General features: G+C 38.7%; 1 protein-coding gene across 1 annotated transcript in view; it reads right to left on the bottom strand.

Moving 5' to 3' along the window:
* The window catches only part of LOC122883084 (acid-sensing ion channel 1-like), a 57,530-nt gene that overhangs the window by 31,403 nt on the left and 6,572 nt on the right, over positions 1 to 19,555 (bottom strand). Inside the window, exon 2 of the mRNA XM_044211262.1 lies at positions 19,120 to 19,315. Within this exon, the coding sequence (XP_044067197.1) occupies positions 19,120 to 19,315 (196 nt within the window). The remainder of the gene's footprint in view (positions 1 to 19,119; positions 19,316 to 19,555) is intronic.

Below are 19,555 nucleotides of genomic sequence, written 5' to 3' on the forward strand. Positions count from 1 at the left end.
GGACTGCCTTCTTTCACCAATGCAAAGTTGCAAAAATCAGGCACATCCTGTCTCAAAATGATGCTGAAAAACTAGTGCATGCATTTGTTACTTCTAGATTGGACTATTGCAATTCCTTATTATCAGGCTGCCTGAATAAGTTCCGTAAGACTCTCCAGTTGATTCAAAATGCTGCGGCACGTGTACTGACAAGAACTAAGAGAAGAGATCATATTTTTCCAATATTCTCTGCATTGGCTCCCTGTAAAATCCCGAATAGAATTTAAAATCCTTCTCCTCACCTACAAAGGTAATGGTCAGGCACCATCATATCTTAAAGATCTCATAATACCTTATTACCCGACTAGAACACTGCCCTCCAGGATGCAGGGTTACTTGTGGTTCCTAGAGTCTCCAAAAGTAGAATGGGAGCCAGAGCCTTCAGTTATCAAGCTCCTCTCCTGTGGAATCAGGTCCCAGTTTGGGTTCGGGAGGCAGACAACATCTCCACATTTAAGAGTAGGTTTAAGACTTTCCTCTTTCATAAAGCTTATAGTTAGGGCTGGCTCAGGTGAGCCCTGAACCATCCCTTTGTTATGCTGCTATAGGCCTAGACTGCTGGGAGACTTCCTATGATGCACCTCTTTCCTCTCTCCTCTTCTCCCTCTCCATCTGTATGCATTTTTATCCCATTACTGCATATTACTAACTTCTTCTCTCTCCTGTAGTTCTGTGCCTTCTCGTTTCTCTTCTCTCTCCTTCGGTCACTTTCAGCAGGTTGGGTCTCTGTAAATAATATTATAAAGAGTACCAGTGGTGTGAAAAAGTGTTTGCCCCCTTCCTTATTTCTTTTTTTTTTGCACGTTTGTCATGCTTAAATGTTTCATCAAACTAATTTAAATATTAGTCAAAGATAACACAAGTAAACACAAAATGCAGTTTTTAAATGAAGGTTGTTATTATTAAGGGAAAACAAAATCCAAACCTACAAGACCCTATGTGAAATAGTGATTGTCCCCCCTGTTAAAACATAACTTAGCTGTGGTTTATCACACCTGAGTTCAATTTCTCTAGCCACACCCAGGCCTGATTACTGCCACACCTATTCTAAATCAAGAAATCACTTAAATAGGACCTACCTGACAAAGTGAAGTAGACCAAAAGATCTTCAAAAGCTAGACATCATGGTGAGATCCAAAGAAATTCAGGAACAAATGAGAAAGAAAGTAATTGAGATCTAGCAGTCTGGAAAAGGTTATGAAGCCATTTCCAAAGCTTTGGGACTCCAGCGAATCACAGTGAGAGCCATTCTCCACAAATGGCGAAAACATGGAACAGTGGTGAACCTTCCCAGGAGTGGCCGGCCGACCAAAATTACCCCAAGAGCGCAGCGACGACTCATCCAAGAGGTCACAAAAGACCCCACAACAACATCAAAAGAACTGTAGGCCTCACTTGCCTCAGTTAAGGTCAGTGTTCATGACTCCACTATGAGAAAGAGACTGGGCAAAAATGGCCTGCATGGCAAAGTGCCAAGACAAAAACCACTGCTGAGCAAAAAGCACATTAAGGCTCATCTCATTTTTGCCAGAAAACATCTTGATGATCCCCAAGACTTTTTGGAAAATACTCTGTGGACTGACGAGACAAAAGCTGAACTTTTTGGAAGGTGTGTGTCCCATTACATCTGGCGTAAAAGTAACACCGCATTTCAGAAAAAGAATATCATACCAACAGTAAAATATGGTGGTAGTAGTGTGATGGTCTGGGGCCGTTTTACTGCTTCAGGACCTGGAAGACTTGCTGTGATAAATGGAACCGTGAATTCTGCTGTCTACCAAAAACTCCTAAAGGAGAAAATACGAAATCAGGAAGGGGGCAAACACTTTTTCACACCACTGTACCATCTGGACCTGCTTTATAGGAAAAGTGCAATGAGATAACTTCTGTTATGAACTGGCGCTATATAAATAAATAAAACTGAAAAAAATTGAATAAAACAGCAACACTGATGAAAGCGGTGAGAGTGAACCAAAACAGTAAAGTTGCGGGCCGTAAAACCAAAACAATGAGCTGAAAGATGCTAAAAACCCTCCATAGAGCTGAGGGGAAACACAGAATTGAATGGTAATACACTGTGGGTTTTTCACTACAAGCAGCCCCATTACACATAGTCATTTGATCCAATGTTAATTTGAAACTACTGATTAGAGCAGCTTAAAGCTTAAAATCTCTTTTTCAACAGAGAACTGGCCAAGTAGGCAGCATAAGAACACTGTTACAACAATAAATACAATATACACCATAAACAGGCAAATGTTATGTTCTATTCAAAGTGTCATTAATCATACATGATACATGGCACATGCAAGAGCAGTTAACACCTGCCAAGTGCCAAAAGTTGGTAAAATCTGTCAAGTAAAGCTCAGTAACTTTTAGTTGATACAGTTTGAATTCTGCTGCACTTAATGAATAAGACACGTAACTCAACATTTTTTCATGGGAGATCATTTTTAATTGAGCCACTAAGTGATTTTCAGACATTATTTATAGTAATTGAACAGTCTCCCCGGCCATTTTGTCCTTTCTCTTCCCCCCTGTCCTCCTCCCTGTCAGCCTGTAAATGTCTTTCTATCTGTCTCCCCAGCTCTCCTGTCAGTCTGCATTGTATTCTGCACGGTAACCACAAAATGTCATAATGATAATCTTTCAAGAAAGTGCAGCATCCAGAGGAGCCAAGGTCTCAACAAATCAACAATACACACACACACACACACACACACACACACACACACACACACAAATCCACACATCGGCCAGTGAACTGTAGCTCCTGCCTCTTATTTCCGCCAACGTGCCATTATTTCCCAGAGACACATTAAAAAGGGAAAACAACAGAAAGAAATGTTGCCCAAACTCAGGCTGCAGACCAAGCCAGAGCCATTGCTGGTTAACTGATTAGCTCAGTAATTGTGGTGGAAATGCCAGTCTGAGGTTGATGTAAAAGTGCAAAGGCACAACTAAGAAATACTAATCAGTCTCCCAGCTGTTCTCCCAGGAGGTTGTTGTTGTGAATACCACTGACTCCTGCAAAAGCACTTTATCTACGTGTAGGTTTGTGTTTCCGTGTGTGTTGCATGTGTGCACCTGTGTCTGATCTTACTAGCTAGAAATTAATATCTCCTACTTTCCCAATAGTTAGAAAATAAAAACCTTTAATATGAGCAGAGTAAATTTGTGCAGGATCTTCCTGCATATTAAAATAAATGACTCATTATAGCAGTGTCAGAGTAAGACAAGCAGAGACTGGCTCCCTTGTTCCCTACTTGTTCCTATCTCCCGCCGCTTTCTCCTTCCATTCAAAACCTCCTCATTATAACCCTCATTTTTGTTCTAAATAACATGCCTCCAGCTCATTTTCTTGTTTTCTCTCTCCTGTCTTTCATCCATTTGTCCTTGCCTTGTTCATTTCTGCACCATTCATTTTCACACCTACAGTGACTACAGTCTCCATCCTCACCTGTCATCTGTCTTCTCACTTCATCCTGCCCTGCGTGCATTTCTCCGACCTCGTCACACACTGTGCCCCCGTCTGTGTGCCCACAGTTTTTGTGCAGTTTACACAAAAAGAAAAAAAGACATACTTCTGAAAGACAGTTTAAGCTGAGTGAAAACCCAGCAGCTGCCTCGCTCTCCTTCTCTGTGTGTGTGTGTCTCTGTCAGCGCTGTTTGTACTGTGGTAGGATTATTTGATTGTTTACAGGTTTTAGTGTTTGCCTGCTATCATTCAGTTGTGTTTACAGTGCATGTTCCCTGACAAGGGAGGATTATTAGGAATTGCTGTGTGTGTGTTTGTGCATTCCTGTGCATCTGACTGGATAACCTATTTTAACCACAAAATGTTCCTAATGTCCCTCTTAAATTCCTGTTATGTAGCTTCATTTTTTCTACTCTGTTTAACAATATCTCATATATTCTGCATCTGCGGGCTACTGCGCTTCATTAAAGCAATTTCACAATCATATTGAGTGAAATATTAAAATCCAATATGTCATGTTTTAATGGCTGCACCGTTACATCAAATGGATGTGATTGTGATTCATTCTGACATGGTAACCATGGAAACTTGAATTTAACATAAACGACAGTGAGTTTAAACAATATCTGCCTGCACAACATCAACATTTAACCATCCTGATCCACTTGATACAAACACACTACACTACCCACAGTGGTGGAAGAAGTACACAGATCCTTTACTTAAGTAAAAGTACCAATCCAACATGTAAAAGTATTCCATTACAAGTAAAAGTCCTGCATTCAAAATCCTACTTAAGTAAAAGTACAGAAGCATCATCAGCAAAATGTACTTAAAAGTACCAAAAGTAAAAATACTGATTTGTCAGAAAAATAGCCCCGTGACTGATATATTATATATTACACTATAAGACTATTAATACTGATGCATCACTGAGTAAGTAGTATTTTACTGTTGTGGAGCTAGTTTTAACTACTTTATATACAGTTAGGTAGTTTAGTCCAGTGGTACCCAACCTGGGGGTCACGATATAAATCTGAGGGGTAATGAGATAATTAATGGGAGAAAAAAGAAGAAAAAAGTTCTGAATGCAAATTTGTATTTTTCTTCAGATTTTTTGTGTGAAATATTGGATACTTTAACCTCTTTGGGCCTAAAACAGTTATTTAAATGAAAGTTTAGAGGGGAAATGTCTCTTTGGTGGAACTCATAGACAACTGAAACATAACAAGAAGCCCCAAGTAGACACAGCTTTTTTGTAAGGGGTCACAAGCCAAAAAGGTTGGGAATAAGTCTTTAACAGTGCATTGTATTTTATAAACTCATCATGTGTATTTTAATGTAAAATCGTAATCTAAAAAGTAACAAACAACTAAAGCTGTCAGATAAATGTAGTGGGGTAAAAAAGTAGAATATAATGAAAATACTTAAGTAAAGTACTTCAAAATTGTACTCAAGAACAGTCTTGAGTAAATGTAATTAGTTACTTTCCACCACTGACTACCCAGCCTCTCTGTCACATCTAACAGAGGCCTTTGTGTCTCCCAGCCAACCTCTGGAAACACACAATTAGCCTGATTTGGCGTCAGGAGGCGAGTCCAGAGGAGCTTGGTGGTCTGAACTGCGGCATCGTTCCTCCTCAGTCTCCTCCTCCTAAACTCCATCCAGCAGTCTGAGTCACAGCTAGCCGTTTGCCAGCCTGCCTTTAGCCCACACAGACCCTCAAGTCACCTGCACTAATCCTCAGAATAAATAAACCATGTGCAGAGAAGTGCAGCCAACCCGGGCTATTTTCAGCCCCGCTGTGCTCCTCCCCCCCCCTTCTACCTCGGTTCAAAATGTCTTCATAAAAAGCATTTCCCCCTCTCAGGCCGGGGCAAACAGAGCATGCTTGAGCAGCATTACTGATCTGTCTGGAAATCAGCTGGAGTCATGGAGATGCTGTGTGGCTGTCCGCCCTTTAACAACATGGGATACGATAATCTCGGTGCTTTAAGATGAGCAGACTTGTTTCGGGTTGCTAAAGTGTTCGTTATAGTTAAAGCATTGAAAAGATTGATTAGGAAATTAGTATGCTAAAACAACTGGTGATGTTATGAAACTTAGCCTTGGCCATCCCTCTCCCTATGAAAGCAAATCTTTGTCTCTGGCTTCCTTCTTTGTTCCATCCTTCTTTCTCTTTTGCCTGCACTTAATGATGCTCTAAACTTCCCTTTACTCATCCTAAAAACTCTCTGTAGGTCAGTTTCTCTGGTCTCAAGGGGTTGGATTCTCTAATGGCATGAAACAAAATAGTTTTTCTGCAATATGGGGGAAACAAAGTAAGCGATTAAGAGACAGAAATGGAGAAAGGGAGGTAGAAAAAGACAGTAAGTGTGTTTCCTTCCAGCTGTTTATGCGCATTTTCAGTTTGAGCATAAAAAAAAAACAGAGAGAAAACACTAGAATTTAAAAACAAAAATCTAAATATTAGTGTTTTTACGCTTGGCTGAAGTGCAAAAGTTGGTGTAAAAATGTGACTAAATGCAATGGAAGCAGGCTTAGCTAATAAATCATGACGTACATCACTGAAAAGACAAAAAATAACTGCAGTCGAAAACATCTGTGTGAATCGATGAGGAGACTGTAACCTTCATCAAATTATTACATGAAACAAACAGAAATGCCATATTTCCATTACATTTTCCACATTGTTTTCCATTGTCATTGAAGTGATATGAGGGAGACTGGCTGTAATTTAACATGGTTTTAAAGTTGCATGCATGACGGGTTTAATCTGCGGGGATGTAACGGAGGTGAGTGTTTATTAAAGTTCCTGTTTTAAAATACGCTTGATAAAGTTGCACTTGAGCTCTCCTGCTGTGTTTGGCAGTCTCACTGCTGACAGATGACTTTCGTGTACAGTATTACTCTCCATTATGAGCCCTGAGTATTCACCTGCTGATCTGGGCAATGTGGTTACTCTTCCCCTCAATCAGTCTTTGGAGGTGGTCAGCATGAAATACCCCTCATTCAGCACTGTGGGGCAAATATTAATTTAATCCTTTAAGTGTGTTCATGTGTTTATCACAGTGCTGTTGTGGGATGTGGGAATACATTTAAGATGCTGTTTAAGTGATCCTCTCTTCATCAAGATTTTTTTGTTTTATAAAAACCTAGGGCTCTTAAATCGGGGAGGGAAAAGGGTGGATGTCATGGGAGCAAAGAGAACAAAGGAAAGGGCATACGAGTGAGGGAGGGAAAGGGAGATAGAGAGAGAGAGAGAGAGGAGAGAGCATGACATGAAAACATAATGAGCATTGTCATGCCCATGGGGGTTGATGTGAGGAATGCACTGCGCAGGGGTTGAGACGAAGGAGGAATGCAGAAAATTGCTTAAGAAAGGACGGAGAGAAGGGAAAAACTGAGGATAAACACTGTGACAGAGAGGTGACATAACTTGCTAGCTCAGCGCTGGAGGATGTGACAGGTTCCGGAGCCAGGATGTGGAGCACAGCTGTGCTGACCCACAAGCCACTGGGCGGTGTGGGTGGTGGCTGCGCTTCATCTCTGTTGCTTCGGGCCACAAAACCCTGAGGAAATGCAAGCCTACCCCCCCTCCTCCACCCAAGAGTCTGGTTCTTTTCCAGCTCCCACCACGGCTGGAGTTGTCAGAGAAATCTGACCTCATTGTCACCCTCTGGGTTGCTTTTAAAGAGTTCAGGTTAGGGCTAAAGAAAATCAGAACATGTGCTTTACATCAGTTAAACTGAAAATCAGACATGAAAAGCACACTGTATGCTTTTGCAACTGCAATTTTGCACTCCAATGAAAACGTGCAGAAATGAAACCGTATTTGGGATTTCATGGGAGCACAGTGGTGGTTTTGTATGTTTGATTCCATCCCTAGAGAGTGTATTTTACATTACTGCTGACCATTTTCCAAAGCATACCATACATTTTAGATTTCCCACCTTCCAGACAGCCATTGGATTCAGTTCATGGCAACACAGTTTGAAAATCGACTTGCTGAAACTTGAAACCTGCTTGAGAAAAGTAATCCATCACTGCAAATGTTTAGTTACCTTTATGTATTTATTTATTGTCAAAGTTACTTTATCCCTGCTGGATTATGCATCTGTGAGCAGTGACTGCTTTTAAAACTGCAATGCTTTGGGACATGGTTGTTAGTGATGTAATTAAGATATACAGGATTTATAGCAAACAGGCTAAGACATGCAGAAATGGTCCTTTAAGGGTTATATAACTGTATTTCTTAAACAATACATTTACAGAAACACAGCTTGCAAATGATAAAAGTACCACCAAGCTGTCTCTTCTCTGACGCTCAGCATGTCGTACATTTTGCCTACAATATCTACAAATGTATGTTGCCTTCTTGAGACATGACAGCAGCAATGAGAGTACAGAAATTATGACACTACTGTCATGACAGCAGTGTGCTGGGAGCTCACAAACACACATCTATTCCCCGGGTAGAGCTGTCAAAGCCTGAGTTTGACAAACAAAAAATGGCCAAGCATCAGACCAAGGGAAGTTTCTCATCAGAGTGGGACTCTCGCTCTGTTCTCCTTTACTGGAGTTCACTGGTGGTTGGGTTTTTAAATAAGTTTGCTGTCTACTTCAAAAATCCTGTGAGTCCAATTAGCAGAGATGATACTCTTCAACTGTTGAGGAGCAGAGGGGGAGCACTGGGTGCTTTCGATAACTCTATAATAAGTGCCGGAGCCATTTATCCGTTTCTCAAAGTGCTTCTCTGAGCAAAGGAACGCAATAACTTTTCATATGAGTCTGATGGGTCTTCCTTTTCACTGTCTTAAACAATTAAATCAATTAACCAAGGAATATATTGTAAAAATGATGGAAAAACACAAGAGAGAAAATGACTGCCTCTCTTGTAATCAGTATAATCTTCTTCCTGGCGGAGGGTAAGATGAGAAGATTGATACACTCTCATGTCTGTGCAGTAAATATGAAGCTACAGCCAGCAGACAGCTCGCTTAGCTAAACACTGAATTGTTGTTTTTTGTACTTTGGATTTATACAGGCGAAACAAACAAGATATAACGTGTTAGTGAGTTTTAGAGCTGCTGGAAGGCCGATTTTGTTATCTTTGCGCAGAGCCAGGCTAGCTGTTTCCCCCTGTTTCCAGTCTTAGTGCTAAGCCAAGCTAACCATCTCCTGGCTGTAGCTTCATATTTAGTATACAGACATGAGAGTGATATCAATCTTCTTGTCTAACTCCCGGCCAGAAAGCAAATAATTGTATTTCCCAACACGTCAAACTATTCCTTAGAGCGGCTATGCTTTATATTTTTATTATAAGAACAATGTATTAAATGACAATGTGAAAGGATTCACTCGTAGTGATGAACCTACAGAGAATCATCACCACAATCTGCAGCTCCCCTCGACTTTATGGAGCTTTATAGTGAGTTTCAGCATATTGCTCACCGCATCACTGCCATCAGACTGCACAACAGCAGTGGAGACCACAGACTATGACATCACTTGGACCAGCCAGCTTTGCCCCCCCACCCCAAATCACTAACACACCCAATTTCCACACACTCACACTACTCTCCCTCTCTATTGTCTCTCTGTTAGACTGATTTATATATGTTGTTATATAGCAAGCAAGCCAAGCTTTATTTATATAGCACATTTCATTCCAGGTGGAAGCACAATGTGCTGCACAGAGCGTGAGCTAACCCCAAAGTTGCAGCCACAAAATATTGTAAGGATAAAACACACATAAGTAAACACAGTTAAAATAGACACATGAATAATAATACATGAGTTAAAAAACCATTAAAAAAGTTTGAATAGAAATAAATAAATAAAAATATAATAATTAATTAAAACCATTAACAAAATAAGAAAAAAAATAGACTAAATAAAATAATCAAGACCAACAGTCGACCAATAAAAATAATAAGACGTGAGTTAAAACCAGTAAGTAAGAAAAATAAAAGTTAAAACCAGCAAACCAGACTACTGAAAAGAGCAGCTAAAAAGGAATGTTTTGAGCTTGGATTTAAAAGACAATAATATTAGGGCACACCTAACATTATTGGGTAGGGAGGTCCAGCTGCTTGGAGCATAAAAGCTAAAGGCAGTTTCATCAGTTTTCGTGAAGACTCAGTGAACAACCAGATGGCCTGTTCCAGATGACCTAAGCGGACTAGCTGGTTCATAGCTTACAAACATGTCGAAGAGATATTCAGGTGCCAGACCATGTGGGGCCTTAAAAACGAGCATTAAAATTTTAAAATAAATTCTAAAATTTACTGGGAGCCAGTGTAACGACCTCAGCACAAGTGTTATTTAGGCGCATTTCCTTTTTCTAGTAGCTGCAGTCGATCGAAATGTTTTTTAGAAATTCCTGTGAGCAGAGCGTTTCAGTAGCCTAGATGACTAGAAATAAAAGCATGAACGATTTTTTCAGCGTCCTCCAGGGATAAAAAGCTCCTTACCTTTGCAATATTTCCTAAATGATAAAATCTGGTTTTAACTATGCTGTTGATGTGGCTCTGGAAAGTGATATTCTATGTTATATTGCGGTACTATACCATATATTATGTTATACTATATTATTATTATATTTCACCTTTTACTATATCTTATATCCCATACTATATTATATTGTACTATATTATAATTTGTCATGTTAATATGTTATACTGTTTTATTACATTATATATTATATTTCTATATTAATACAGACAAAAGTATCATTACTTAATCATATATTAGTCTGGTGTACACTGTTTACATATACCAAACTTGCTGACTTTGCTGTTAATCACATCACAGCACTCTTACTTTTGCCTTGTAATTTTTTCTAACTGCTCTTGTATAGTTTCTATTTTTACTTCTAGTAATCCCAGCATATCTCTGCGGTCACAAGGTGGACATCTCCTCCATGTGCCTATGGGCATTTTCAAAGTCTGGTGAGATTGCATTCAGCATTTATGCACCTAAGAAATGGAATAGTTTGCCTGCTGATCTTTGACTTGCTCCAACACTGTGTCCTTTTAAAACCAAACTGAAGACCTTCCTTTACAGTCGAGCATTTTCTTAAATGAACACAATGTAATTTGTAAAGTATGTATGTGTGTATGTATATGTATGCAGGGATGTTTCTGTTTATGAGCACTTTTTTGCTGTTTTATTTTGATTTTATCTAAAGTACTTTGAACTGCTTTTGTACGAGATGGTGCAAGCACTCGACGGGCAGACCGTGTTCCGAGCCGACAGAGGGCAAGATGAAAGGAGGAGGACTCTGTGCTTACATTGATGATGCTTGGTGCTCAAATGCAGGGAAAGTGGATGGACACGGTTTCCCAAACGTCAAACCTTTTATGTGAAGATGAAAACCATATTATCATCACTATCTCTATCTGCTGTTTACATTCCACCAGACGCAAATTAAAAAAATGCGCTGCAGAATTATTTCCTGGGTGTACTACGTGTATGTGTATATGTATTTAAATAACTGTATATATTGTTTTATTTTATTTTATTTCTTTTATATGTTATCATATTCTAATATAAATTTAATTATCTGTCATGTTCTATGTGTGTAGCATGAAGGGACCACAAACTAATTTCGTTGTACAACCTTGTGTTGTAAAATGATAAATAAATGACCTTGTATACAAATAAAATTTGAATTGAATTAAAATTTTATTTTAGTTTTATATACCTCTTTTTTATTTTTTACTTTCTCTATTTATCTGTACTTATTTCTGTCCCTGTGCTGCTGCAGCGACTGAATTTCCCCTCTGGGGATCAAAAAAAGCTTATCTTATCTTATCTTATCTTATTGTTTAGCTGTCTGGGCTGCAACTTTACTATTTTGGTTCACTCTCACCACTCTCATAGCATTGTTTTTTCAGATGCAGCAGGATAACAACTTAAAAGGTGATGATATGTAAATGTTGTGTTCACAACCTGTTTTTTGCAGGTTTACACATTTTGGGAAGAATAACAATTCCTTAGAAGGAAAAGTCTGTTTTTAATTGAACTCAAATCTCTTATGTGAACAACTGTTCAGACAAATACTGTATCTAATCCCCTTTTCGGGGCCACTGTTCATCACACTGGCATATTATTGAACATAATATTTCCACCTCAGCAGAGGAAGAAATATCTGCGAAGATACAGAAAATTTAACTGGTACGTTTATAATTCTGTGACAGGAGATGACTAGGTATTGTCAACTTTCTGTATGTGCGATCAATTGGAAAAGTCTACCCTCGAGGTAGCTTACAATTTCAGAATCCTGTCAATTCAGTTGAGTACTGAACCTGCATTCTTATCACAAACGGCCTGAAATAGTTTCTTATCAGCCTCTTTTTTTTTACTTTTGATCTTTTCACAAAGAACAGTCAGTTGGGATATACCTCTTTCCTTATTCATCAAGCACTTCGCAATGAAACAATGAAAAGATTAACAATGCAATGCATCAAAGACGGTCTTCAAAGGAAGTGCATTTTCCAGTTTTCTGGAGCTGTGCGGTGATGTAGATAACAAAGGGAAGTTGAGAAGAGAGAAATAAAGGCCCTAAACCTCTCCAGGGGAAACACCTCTCTGCTGCCACTATGTTCTGGTCAGATGCAATTTCCTGAGCACAGCACTGCTCTTCAAAGAGAAGAGAAATTGCTCTATCACAGTAGACACAGTGGAGCGCTGAGAGGAGGAGGTAGGGGGGCAGTTTAAGAAACAGTCTTGGACTTTTGAGCTACATAAATTAACTACTACATAAATTATCCATCCCCCTCAAATTAAACAAAAAAACCGAAAGGTCAATAAAATGCTTGAGTGGGTGTTAGGACCACACACACACACACACACACACACACACACACACACACACACACACACACACACACACACATTAAACAACTATTTACATGCTTAATGTGTGTGCATTTCATATTCCAGTGCTGAAATGAATTATTGAGGCAGCACTAATTAAAATGTTTGGAAGCATGGAAGCATGTGCTCACAACCAGAAGGCTGTCTCGAATCCTATCAGGGAAAAGTCATGATGCAGTGTTTGGGTTTAGGAGAAGGGCACTCTGCTCGGCCAACAACTGCTGCATCATTAAAGTGCCACAGAACAACAATCTTCACTCCTCAGTTCAAGGGACCGTTTGGTTGGTGTGGAAGAAAAATTAATTGGATATGAAGAAATGTATGATTTATGCATTTTCATGGTTAAAGAACCTGATGGCACCTCAGGGACCTTCACACTTGGCATACTATGTGTGAGGAGGCTCAGGCTGTCTGGCTGAAGACCTTGGAGATGTTCCATCTTCATGATAAGCATGGAACTGGTCTTGGCCGTTAGTCACAGACACTGTCTCTCCCACTTCCCTAAGAAGAATTAAAGTCACGTAAATCTTCTCTGATATCACATTTCTCTTGTTGAAATAAACACATATTTCAGTAAGGACAACTGAGGCTAATCGAGTTATTTTCCATTGTCTGTCTAATTGAAGATTGACCTGGCAAGTTTTCTTTATCAGTTAGGGAACTTTCTCCTCTTCTTCTGAGGACAACAAACTCATCAAATGCTTTGTTATGTTTCAGTGTGTGATTTGAAGATAGGCTGAAAGGTGATCTTAGCCCACAAAATCTTAATAGGCCTTTATTTATTTTTTTACAGCAGACTTGTCATAGTAGGAACAACTCATTAACGATGGCTCTGTTATATTCACAGGTCCCAGTCAGTGAGCCAGCATGCACAATACCAGGACCCTGAAATTGAAGCAGTTAAATGGAATTCAGCCATCATTAATTTTTATTATTTACACCTGTGCCTTTTCTACTGTGACATGTCAAAATGTCTGCTGTGAAAAAAGCCTGTTAATACATTTCTATGTGCTCAAAAGTGCCAAAAGACACATATAAACTTCTCAATAGATGGATGGCTGCTCTAACTAAACTACAGGATGTACAGTATGTAATTATCAAGTTCCTAATTTCACAATTTACAAGTAATAACAAATTAATCAAGATTTATATCCAGTTTACATCAGCCCAAAGTCACAGCAAGTAGATCAGCAGCAGTTCCACACATTTATTGCTTCTAAATAATAACAAATGCTACCCTACTAAATACTAATGCACTGATCTGACTTCTTCTCTCCTGATACCAATTCCGATACCATTTCTCTCTTTGCTGCAGTTTTAAAATCTGTGTAATGCTAAAGACTTCACTGATCCTCTGTTGCATTATAATACAACAGTCTTGCAATAAATCATACGTTCATGAAAGTTATAATATATATAATTTCAATATACAATGTATTGAAACTATTTTAGATAGTTGTATGATCATTTTGGAGGCTGCAGCTTGTGGTGCTGTTGAACTGCACTGTATTATACAGAGAGATATTTCTGTTATTTAACCTACCCTCATTGATATAAATAGGGTAAACAAAATAATAGAAACTGGCAACTGAGTGTATATGTGCAGAAGTAATGAGTCTACTCCGCTTAGAGGTGTAAATTATAAATCATTTGCTGACTCGAGTTGTTAAGTTTAGTTCAGTTTAAAGATTCAGTCACCGACTATGCAGTTTTGTTCACTTTTTTCTAAGCGAAGCGGTCACATCTCTGTTCAAATGCTATTCAGTACATGCAGCAGTAAGTGAGTAAGTAACATCTCACCGTTCATACTGCCGCAACGTTCAGTGCTGATTCTGACGGGCTTCAGTTCAGTAGTACGTTCAGTTCAGTACAACACCAGGCCTTTACAAGCACCATCTATAGGGTTAACAGCTCAGCAGCCAACTATGTGACAGTTATCACTTTGATTGTTTCTGTGGTTTTCACAATCTTTTAATAAGCTAAGAATAATGAGGAAGTAATCTACTGTTAATCATAGCTGAGGTCACAACAGTGCTCTCAGTCACCAGTGAGGGGAGCTCCACTGCTAAAAGCTACTGATTTTTACACTCAGTATAATCAGTTCACTTTGAAGACTCAGTGTTAAAGATTTGTTCATATTCACTGTACATGTACTGAACACCTTTCCTCCGCAGGGCTTGTTGAGGTAGAACTGTGACTCATTAAGAGTCCTACTGACATGAGGCTGTAACTGTACCTTTGGCTGAAAGATATGCAAATAAAATCATATTGCAATAATTTTTACAGTTATTGCAATATGAGTCACAATTTTAGTGGGAATGGTCATTTTTACATTTCATTTTCACTATAAAAATGATGATGATGTGATTTTTGCTGGGGTCTGTACCAAACAAGCATGCTCCCTTACATCTGGAGAATATGATTTGTATACTGGGCCATCTCTGTAGCACCTCAATGCTTCATTTATAATGGTATGTTGTGACACATTTTACCTTTATCATAAAAATTGCAGCGAAAATTCCTACAATTTGGATATTGCACTTGGCCATGTTGCGATTTTGATAATATTTTGATTAATTGTTCAGCCCTAACTGTACCTACACATAACATATTAAATGTAGGTGTTAATACCCCAGCACTATAGAAGGTGTATTTCCTTATACACTTACACATTTCCTTAAAACAAAATTAAAATAAGAAAATAAAATAAAGGCAAGTGTAAACAGGTAGTGCTTGAGCTGCTATTAAAAGGTATTCGCAGAGTTCCAAAGTTTAGGAGCCACAATCTTGAAGCAAGAGTCTCCTTTAGTTTTAAGCCAAGTGAGCCACAACCAACAAGCCCTGATTAGAAGACATCAGAGACCTAAAGGTGATATGGAAGCTCGCTAATGTAGGCAGCCAGGTGTCTGACTATGAAGAGCTGTAAAAGTGATTATAAGAATCCTGAATTGAATTCTAAATTTAAAGGTGCAATGTGTAAGAATTTAAGAGATTTAAATGAACTAAAATGATCAACAGAATGTGAAGAAATCACAGTTTTGACGTTATGTCAAAGATGTCATATGTATTGTGTTGCAGAGATATCCACTGACGTTAGCATGCTAACCAGCTAGCCACGCCGGTCCTGTCTTAGTACCTCAAGAGGCGATAGTCCAATAGTATAGCTCAGTTTTTTTTAAAAGAACTATTACAAGCTTAATTGCCTTGTTAACTCATCGTAAAACACACTTTATTCAAACTCAACAGAAACAAAATAAAATACAGCAAAACGGTCTTGGTTAGTCTTTAAACTGTTCCAACAATCACCAACTCTGGTTTGGTCGAAATAAATCCTTAATCAATAGATAGATCTGAAAACTATTCTGGCTTTACACGCTGTCGCTGCCTCTCCGATGCCCGACGTTCCTCTCCCGCCTGACACCTCTCCTGTCCCCGCCTGAACGCACTGTGTCTTCGTCATCCCCGGAGTCAGAGTCCTGGTTTGAGCCATTGTAAATCACCTCGGTACTGTATTCTGTGTCGTCAAACTGGCCTACGCCGGTAGGTATTTTTTTGGAGTATGAATTCGACAGGTGGAGAGTAGTCTCAATTCTTACACATTGCACGTTTAAAAAGGAGCCATTGTTACGAAATCAAAATACATCAGAGTTGCTACTTGCTAGAGAGAGACATCTAATAATTTAGGTCATCTAGACTAATCTCACTTACTTCAAACTGCATGCAGAGACATAAAAAAGGCTTCCAGTAGTTTTCCTTTCACTGGGTTAGTAGGAAAAATAGTAAAATTGCCCACATGCAGAATATCACTTCAAAGCTACTTCAGTGCAGCTGCTGCAGTAAGTGGCAGCGTGTAGAGCTCCTCTTTGGTGTCATTGTGTATGAATGTGTGCATTAATATTTCCCCACCAAAAATAACTCAACTCTGGTTAAATCAAGTTAAGAACCCTTTGATGCTACACAGTCCACATACATGACACTGTCACATGTTAGTGATCACTTAATGGATAATATGTGTAAGAGGATCTGCAACTTCTTTGACAGATGTTCACTGAAGATAAATGCGAATCTTCTTGGGGAGAAAAACTACCATTAAACTTAATCCAATCTATTCAGTGAGGCTGCTGTGTTTGGAACGATCAATATTCAGCTCCAACTTAAAAACCACGTCAGATGCCAGCGACCCTTGGCAACAGTGTCTGGGTGCGACAGCAGCAACAGCAGGGTTTTATGGCAGAGACATTATAGCTAGGGAGCTCTACTGTTTGCTGCAGGAAAAACTTACTTGAGCATCAGTCAATCGCACATGTCAGTGGACTGTTTAAACATATTTCTCTGACCAGCTCCACTGCATTATTCCACATCTCTTCTCCACAAGGGTTTAATTTCAAAGGACATTGCTGTATAATGGCGCCCCTCCCTTGTTTTGAAGTAGAAAACAATAAAAAGATGAAAAGGTAGATGTAAACATGCACACGGAGCTATGGGGATTAAACTAAATAAATGAAAAGCTCAAAACAATGTTTGATCATAAATGTTAACAAGGTTTAACTTGTCGGCACAGATTCAAAAACATATTTTATACGCAAACTGATATCAACACACACCAATGTTATCATCATAAAAAAAGAAAAAGGAAAATGTGTCATAGAAATATAAATCTCACTTTGTATTGTAAATGTCTGTCTGTATTTTTTGGAATAAAAGACATACATACTGTGACACATTTACACCAGAGAAGGTTTTGATTCAAACTAGCAGCATCCACAGAAAAACCACACAGCAGATATCCTCAGGTCAGAAAACTACACCTCTTTCCCTTCATTTCACTCAGAGGTTTGCTCTTTCTTTGCTGTGGGGGGTTCATCATTCTTTAACTCACTATAAATAGATAATCCTATGATTTATACAGTTTGTGTTGTCTGCACTCTACTGTACAAACACCAAATAAAATGCACTGTATGTAAAAATCACCTTAATTTTAAAGGATAAATTCTGGTGATATTCTATGTTTTTTTAATTGTAAAAAAAAACTCTATGAAAAGACCAAAACCAACAATGTTAGTCTGCCTCACAATACTTTAGATTTCCTTACTCCATCTGTGACACTCAAACCCAAACTGTTATTCCTACTGAAGACGTAAATCTTTAAAAACGGGTCACAATTTTCTTTTTCAAAAAGGCAATAATTTCCTACAACACCAGGGCACTGTAGTTTTTAACAAACATTACTCAAACAGGATTAAATAGTACATTTGTTGGGGACTATTTTCAGCAGGCAGATTTGGTGCCCTAGTGAGTATTTATGGCAGCAGGACAGGTGTTTAGTGGTTTAGTGATATGTTTTTAAAGTCCAACTGCAATTGAAATCATATATATATATATACTGTATATATGCTTGGTGTTTGTTTTGACTTGTGTGCTAATTTAGTCAAAATTGTAATTAACGAAAAGAAGAAATGTAAGTTTTATTTTACCTTTCTGCCATGATAGGGCCCCTAATATCATCTCAGTTTCAATTGTCACACAGGCATTTAACCTGCTAGTGGACCAACATTGTCCCAACGTTACTCATTAGTCAATTCATTAGTTTGTGTCATGATTCTGGTTAATTGCATCACTGCAAATTAATCCATGAAAGAGAGACAGCTAATGCTAGCTAGCCCTTTACTGTAATGTGGGACGAACACAACATTGAGTGTGCAGGAGCTGTTGATGGCTCAGCAGATGTTGAAATAATATAAACAAAAAGTAACGTCTAGTGGGAATCAGTGCTAATGTTAGCAAGCTAAGCTAACTAGCTTCATCTTTCTGAGTGGAATACAAACTTAACAGCACGACAGGTCCTCCCAAATGTTTGTAAATGTTGTAGCCTAAAGGGAAAGATTTCTTAAATCACTAATAGTAAATAACCAACAATAACGGAGTAACTTGATGTAGCTGAGTTCGGCAGCTCGGTAGCATGTTTACAGAGTGCACTATTTCACGTCAATTTAGCATTGTAAAATGTGTTACATCTACTTGTTACACTTTTCAATAGCATTTAAATAACTAGCATGTTCATACAGAGGATATATTGATATGAATTCGCTATGTATATGTGGACTGCTGAACTAAACAACCTAGCTCGGGCATATCTCTCATGAACTAGCAACACAGCTACCAACAGCATTTACCTACTGAGAGAGGGCACCAGTGAGTCACTATACACACACACTATACAGACTATTACATGGACTTGTTGAAAAAGGGGGTGAAAAAAACATCAATCAGCATTTGTAAGCTTTACAAGGCTGTGACCATGGCAGTTGACAACGTGTTTCCTAGCAACGCCAGCTCCTAAATGTCAGCCAACTGTTGCTATGGGCAACGCCACCCAGAGGCCTGAAGCTTAGACACTGTTTCCACAAATATGTCCAAAAAAAGTTTATTTGGAAAATGGAAAAATTTGCACAATAGCTGCAGTATCATTATAGTTTACATTTCCTCACACAAAAAGTGAGAAGATTTCTAATCTTAGTTCCACTTCAGTCATTTTTGGACAAGGAATAAGAGGAACACGCTATATCAGGCTTTGGCTTCACAGACAATATTTGTTAGCAGGATCAATTCATTGTTGGGTTTGGTCTGTTTTAACAGGATTTATTGACAGTAAGAAAAACTAAGAATATAATTTTCCCTTTAATCACAATGGGATCAAATAGTCTTTGGAGACATCTTACCACTTTAAAGTCCTCCGCTCTGCACTCGGTGCCGTGAAAGTGGCAGGAGAGCAGCATGTCGTTGATGTCGTGACCAGTGCGGTCGTAGAATTCTAGCATGTTGAAGGGTCGCGGCTTGAAATTATGGAAATCGGCTTTGACCTTTAGGGTCTCAAGAACGCTCTCCTCCACAAGATGTATGTCTCTGATCTCATACCTGGAAAAACAGACGGACAGAAAGAAAGAGAGAGGTCAAAGAAATATTTCACACATATTAAATGCAAATTTTATGTCCTGTAGTTTGGTATGGATTGATGAATTTCCTTGAACATCTTCACAGTAAATAATCACTGCCTGATAAAGTAGACTCCATAAAAAGTGAATTTAAGCCTTGAAACATTTTTTGCACACTTCAAGAAAGGTTTATGAGTCTTTATCTGTGAACTTTTGCTCTGCT

The sequence above is a fragment of the Siniperca chuatsi genome, linkage group LG10 (genome assembly GCF_020085105.1).
Source record: "Siniperca chuatsi isolate FFG_IHB_CAS linkage group LG10, ASM2008510v1, whole genome shotgun sequence".
Classification (NCBI taxonomy): Eukaryota; Metazoa; Chordata; class Actinopteri; order Centrarchiformes; family Sinipercidae; genus Siniperca; species Siniperca chuatsi.